Source organism: Rhea americana, unplaced genomic scaffold, assembly GCF_003343005.1.
Source record: "Rhea americana isolate MKP2758 unplaced genomic scaffold, rheAme1 scaffold_102, whole genome shotgun sequence".
Classification (NCBI taxonomy): Eukaryota; Metazoa; Chordata; class Aves; order Rheiformes; family Rheidae; genus Rhea; species Rhea americana.
In genome coordinates, this window is record NW_028185062.1 from 1,074,297 (window position 1) to 1,080,162 (window position 5,866).

At 46.0% G+C, this 5,866-nt stretch overlaps 1 protein-coding gene across 4 annotated transcripts; it reads left to right on the top strand.

Moving 5' to 3' along the window:
- The first annotated feature begins 141 nt into the window (after positions 1–141).
- On the top strand, positions 142–3,390 carry HARBI1 (harbinger transposase derived 1). 4 transcript variants are annotated; one of them, XM_085306233.1, is made up of 3 exons: positions 142–254; positions 852–1,585; positions 2,161–3,390. In XM_085306233.1, the coding sequence occupies exons 2-3, from the start codon at positions 916–918 to the stop codon at positions 2,535–2,537; spliced, it is 1,047 nt and encodes a 348-aa protein (XP_085162359.1). In that variant the 5' UTR covers positions 142–254; positions 852–915; the 3' UTR covers positions 2,538–3,390. The 4 variants fall into 4 exon arrangements, with proteins under 4 accessions (XP_085162359.1, XP_085162357.1, XP_085162349.1 ...); XM_085306231.1 differs by lacking the exon at positions 142–254 and adding an exon at positions 265–374; XM_085306223.1 differs by lacking the exon at positions 142–254 and adding an exon at positions 265–370.
- The last annotated feature ends 2,476 nt before the right edge of the window (positions 3,391–5,866 follow it).

Sequence of the window (5,866 nt, forward strand, 5' to 3'; positions counted from 1 at the left end):
CATCGCCGCTGTTTGTTTTCATCCGCTGCGGGCGGGGGGGCGCATCTGGGCGTCCGCGGCGGCACTTTCCACACGGAGCCGCGGCGGCTCCTCCCACCCGCGGCTCCCCGCGCCTCCCCGCGCCCCGCGGCCGGTCCCGGTGGGCCGCGGGTGGGATACAAAATGGGGGCAGCGGCCGCTGTGGCCCTCGGCGGCAGCCCGCCGCCGTGCCGAATCTGCTGCGGGGAACGCGCGGGGCGGGCTCCGCCTCCCGGGTAACGGCACCGCCCGCCGCGGGGGCCGGGCCGGGCCGGGCCGGGGGCGGCCGTGGCGGGTCCTGGGGCTCCGGCGCGGCCGTTGGGGAGCGAGGGAGGCCGCGGAGCGGCTCCGGGTCGGTAACGGCCGGGGGCGCCGGGCTGGGCCGTCGCGGCGCGGGAGGCACGGCGGGCCGGAGCGGGGGCGCGGCAGCCGCTCGTTAATCGGCCGGTTTACTCCTCGGCTGAGGGGGGCTGCCGAGCCGGGGGAATCGGCTGCCGGGATTTCAGCAGCTTCCGCCGAGTTGCTGGGAAGAAATTCCTTTGCCCGCTGGGTCCCTTTCTTGCCCCTCAAAGCGGGTGAGGCTGAGGCGCTGCAGGGAGGCTCGCGCTGCCCGACACGGCTGTGAACTGGCTGCTTCACCTCCCTGGGTGCTGCTGCTTTGCCACTGAGTTTGGTACCCGCATTAAAAAAAAAACAAAAAAAAAAAAAGAAAGGAATAAAAAGATTTGCTGTATAACTTGCTTGGAAAGAAAATTGCAACACAGTTTGAAAGACATTTTTTATTTTTTTTTCTTAAGAGTTATTCTGAGTCTCTTCCTCTCTGCTTTATGCAGGTGAAGCCTCTGGGAAAAGCTCTCCGGCAGAAGCAGCTCCCAAGGAGCCCCTCGGGCATTTGCTATGGCTGTACCTATTGCAGTTCTTGACTGTGATCTCTTGCTCTATGGCCGTGGACATAGGACATTGGATCGTTTCAAGTTGGAGGATGTCACAGATGAGTATCTAGTATCCACATACGGCTTTCCCCGCCAGTTCATTTACTACCTGGTGGACCTCCTGGGAGCCAGTCTCTCTCGCCCTACACAGCGGTCCAGGGCCATCAGTCCAGAGACACAGATACTTGCTGCATTAGGTTTCTATACCTCTGGCTCCTTTCAGACTCGCATGGGGGATGCAATTGGCATTAGCCAAGCCTCCATGAGCCGCTGTGTTGCCAATGTCACTGAGGCGTTGGTGGAAAGAGCCTCACAGTTCATTCACTTTCCTGAGGATGAAGCTACAGTACAGAGCCTGAAGGATGACTTCTATGGGCTGGCAGGCATGCCAGGAGTACTAGGAGTTGTTGACTGCACCCATGTGGCAATCAAAGCACCAAACGCAGAGGACTTGTCCTACGTGAACCGAAAGGGTCTCCATTCTCTGAACTGTCTGATGGTGTGTGATGCCAGAGGAGTCCTGCTGAGTGCAGAAACACACTGGCCAGGCAGCATGCCTGACTGCACTGTGTTACAGCAGGCAGCCCTTACAAACCAGTTTGAAAATGAGCTACATAAGGACGGTTGGCTACTTGGTAAGTCAATTTTCCATTGTTGTTTTCCATGCAAATCTATTAGATCTTGGCTCCTCATTGAGTCTGTAGCATCTGGGCTCAGGTGGTAGACTTACTTCTAATTGTTTTCCTGAAGATTGTTTGAAATCTGAGATTGTTTGGACTATCCTTCCCTTAAAGCTAGAACAAAAACAGCCTAGTCTGTGTTTCTTAAAGCCTGAGGAGTGTATATTTTAGTTTATATACCTTCTATTAAGTTCTTGTTTTCTGTATTGTACACCTTTCTGAAWCATGCAAACTTTAATTGTACGTATGATTCTTGTCCAGTTGTCATAATTTCGCTGTATTGCATAGTAAATGAATTCTTAAACTCCTCTTCCATATTCTTTAGGATTTCTTTGTGTAAAATAGAATGTCTTTATTTTTTATCTTTTGTCACACTTGTAAACCTTAGTTATTGTTACTCTTTCATGTTTTCTCATGTGTTCTGTTTTAGCCCCCAAAATAAGATATTCTGTATCTGAAATTCCAGAAAACAGAGCTGAAATCTTTCTAACTGTGCGTATGTAATCTCTACTAATTTTCAACACTAACAGGTGACAGCTCCTTCTTTCTCCGAACATGGTTGATGACCCCTCTGCATATACCTGAGACACCTGCAGAATATCGTTATAACATGGCTCATTCTGCCACTCACAATGTCATCGAACGGACATTCAGAACCATTCGATCACGTTTCCGCTGCCTGGATGGGTCCAAAGGCACCTTGCAATATTCTCCAGAGAAATCCAGCCACATCATTCTGGCCTGCTGTGTGCTTCATAACATCTCCCTGGAACATGGGCTAGATGTGTGGTCTTCTGCAGCCACAGGACACATGGAACAACCAGAAGAAGAATATGAGCAAATGGAATCAATGGACTCGGAAGCCTGTCGAATACGTCAAGAGCTTTTGCTTACTCATTTTAGCTAATAGAGTGGCAGCTGTTAAAGGCTGGTGTGAGAATACAGGGGGCAAATGGGCCCCTCCTCTGTAAGTTCCTAAAGACTGAGCAGTTCTGAGACAGGGAGAAAGTTTACTGACTTCATTTCAGCGAGTATTCTGAACTTTTCTTGATCTCCTTGTAAATGTCATATTTAATTGTTAGATTTTTTGCTGTTGTGATGCACATAGGGTCCCTTTTAACCTGTTGCAGAGAACAGTGACAGTAATGTGAGATTAGAGGAGAGACTTGGGAAATGGTCTTTGATAATTACAAAAAATCTGTAAGATTTGAACTATTTTAAGAAGCACAACTCTATGCCAGTTTGTTAGCTGAAACACTTATAATCCATTTTTAAACATCTCACACAAATTAAACTTTCTTCTGTATTCCAGTCTGCTTGTAACTTGCTGCTCATGAATTCAAAAAAACACTCCTCATTTGGCTTGCAGATACAAGTTCTAACTAAATTTCATTAATGGTTTTTGCATACCTCCCAAAATGCGGTGATTCCTATGGATGCTAGTGGTTGTGTTCTGGTAGGCTTCTTTGGTGGGTGCACGCTAGGGTATGCACATATCTAAAAGGTCAAGAAGGGCTGAATGTTTTTTCTTTGACAAATTGGAGAAGATGCTAAACTATGATTGGCTGCATCTTACTTAATAGATATTGGGAAATGGGCTAGTGAATTTAAGTCTAGTTCTCACTAGATAGGTCTACCTCAACAGAAACTGGCGTTAGCTCTTCATCTTGTTTATTGCTCTAAAGAAATGTGAAGGATTGACTGGATGACAAAAATTGAACTAATTGCAGAAATTATCTGTTTAAATCAGAACTGAGGCATGGAAAGGCTACTGTGCAATTGCTGGCAGTGTCCCTATTCAGTGGGGGGAAAAAAGACTCTAATGTACACAGTTCTTGTTGGCACAAGACTTAGAAGTGTCCTGGCAATACTCTCTTTCCAAAGGATATGTACATTTCCAAGGGTATTGCTTGACAACAGTCCGAGATAATTTTGCTTCTTAGGTTTTATTCTTTACTGGGCAGTAAATATAACATGCAAATGGTAGGGAATTCAGAATGCTGCAAAAAAATTTGACACTTAAAGTAGCAATGTGGCCATTCAGTGCAGCAGATCTTTCTGCTCCTTGTAGAGAAAACAAGCCTGGATCATAACCCATAGGTTTTAAAAATTAGAAAGTATAGGACATGTTTCTCAGTATAGGATGAAAATCTAGGATTAGACATAGTTCTGTCAGTTTGCAATAGTGGTAAGCATTTACTATTACATACACAGTAAGCAGGCTTGATGAGGCATAAGCAGCTTGTTTTCTGAGGCCTTGATTAGAACTGCAAAATAACTTGTAGAACAATCTRAGATGTTTTTCTATTTTCTTTGTACCTTCTCCCATGATGCGTCACTTAAGAACTACTGTTTCTTACTGTGGAGAAAATCCTGCTGCTTTTACCTGGGAAGAAAGATGCAAGAATTATTTTCTAGAAAAAAAAATTGTAAAATAATCATAATGCCAGAATGAAAGCTAAGAGTTGCTGCCATGTCTGATGTATCTGACTGTGCTAAAAATGCTTATCATTGGACCTAGACATCAGTATGAACGGAATGAACTGAGTGGGTGAAGTGAAGGTCAAGTGGGACTTGGACATGTGTAGGTACACTCAGCTATCATGTAATAACAAGTTGAAGTTTCTCAATTTATTATTAATAGCTCTTGACAGCATGTGCTGAAACCAAAGTGGTGGCACTTCCTGGAACAACGTTCACTGCTGAGATTTGTCTTCCTGCAGCCACAGTCACCTTTGTAGAGTGTAATTTCAAAACTAATTTCTCTGCTTGTCAATTTGGGCAAAAATTGCATCAGGCTGTACTGACAAAATCAACTTGTTCTTTCTTGAGTCAGTGCCTTTCAGTTGTTTAGATGAAGAAATCCCATTTCCCAGAGAAGCTTGCTGTATGTACTCCTAAGCAACTTCCTTCAAAGCAGTTCATTGGGACTCTTCTGTTTCCCTTGGGTTTAGATCATACTTAAATCTGACAGCTGAGAATCATGTTTCTTCTCTGCATTTCAGCTCCTCTTTGCTTCCCCCTGTCAGAACTCACCAGCTGCATTCCAGAGTGCATAAAGTTTGTGCATTGTCAGAGCTTTGAAAAGTAAAGTCTACCCTGACCATCAAATGCTAATACTGTCTGGTAGCTCTCAGCCCTCTGTTGGAAGATGACGGTGACTGACTGTCCAACATACTGGTGTTCTCACTACTTGACTGAATTACTCAAAAAAATCCCATCAACAGTCTTTTTTTTTAGTTTTTCCCTTTAAATACCTCTTCAAAGACTGTCCAGTTAAGCTGTTAGCTGCCTTTGCTCCTTCTCATGTTGCCTATCCTAGTAAGCGTTGAGCTGCACACTTTACTCGTTTGGGCTCTTTGACTCTTTCCTTGCTGCTATATAGGCACAGAATGGCCTCATTTGCTTAGATTTTGCTCTAACATTCAAGTCTCTCCAGAGACCCTCATCTCTGGTACGGATGAGGCAGCACCACCGTTACAGCACCTCGTACTAGTGCCTCCCTAGGGCTTCTCATTACCGGCTGACCCTCTTTCAAAGGGCTTATGTATACGTTTTGTCTTCACCATCCACAATGCTGGAGATTGATATATTAATAATATATAAAATATTAACAGCTATTTAAGAAAAACAATCCATTTCAACTAACTTTTATCTGATTATCTTCCTTTAAATGTGTAATTAATCTTTTTTTTTTTTTAAGTAGTAGTATGAGAAGTTTCCCAGTCACGAAAAGTTCTGTAACAGCCAGAACATTTTAAGTCTGAACTGAAAAATCCCAGGCAGCCCCTAAAAGTGAAGCTGGCTAGACTAGAAGAAAGGGTTTATTTTTTATTGTTGTTGTTGTTTTGTTCTAGATTTGGGTTTTTTTGTATGTTTTTTATTTTTTTTTTAATTTTTCTTTCCCAAGCCAAAGCAGCCTCTGCAGTGATTTAGGCGGGGGGGGAGGGGGGATGGTGATGGTGATGGTGATGATGGTCTCCTCCCGCGGGCAGGCGGCGCTCGCCCCTCTGGGCTCGATTCATCGCGCCTGCTCTCTGCCGCCCCCGGGCGGCCTCATGGCAAGCTGAGGCGAAAGAGCTCGTCGCTCGGCTCGCCGGGCCTGACACAGTTCTAGCTTCGGCTGCTCGGGCCTTGGCGCCGTTCTCGGCTCTGCTCTTCGAGCCTGGCTCGGCGCTCGGCTGGCTCGCCTGGCCGGAGCTCGGAGCGGCGGCGACGACCGACACTTGGGGCCGC

Bases quoted from the DNA above. Each gene is read 5' to 3' on its own strand.
- HARBI1 (XM_085306233.1), top strand. From the start codon at position 916: ATGGCTGTACCTATTGCAGTTCTTGACTGTGATCTCTTGCTCTATGGC. The intron at 1,586-2,160 runs GTAAGTCAATTT...CAACACTAACAG, and splicing joins TAAGGACGGTTGGCTACTTG to GTGACAGCTCCTTCTTTCTC.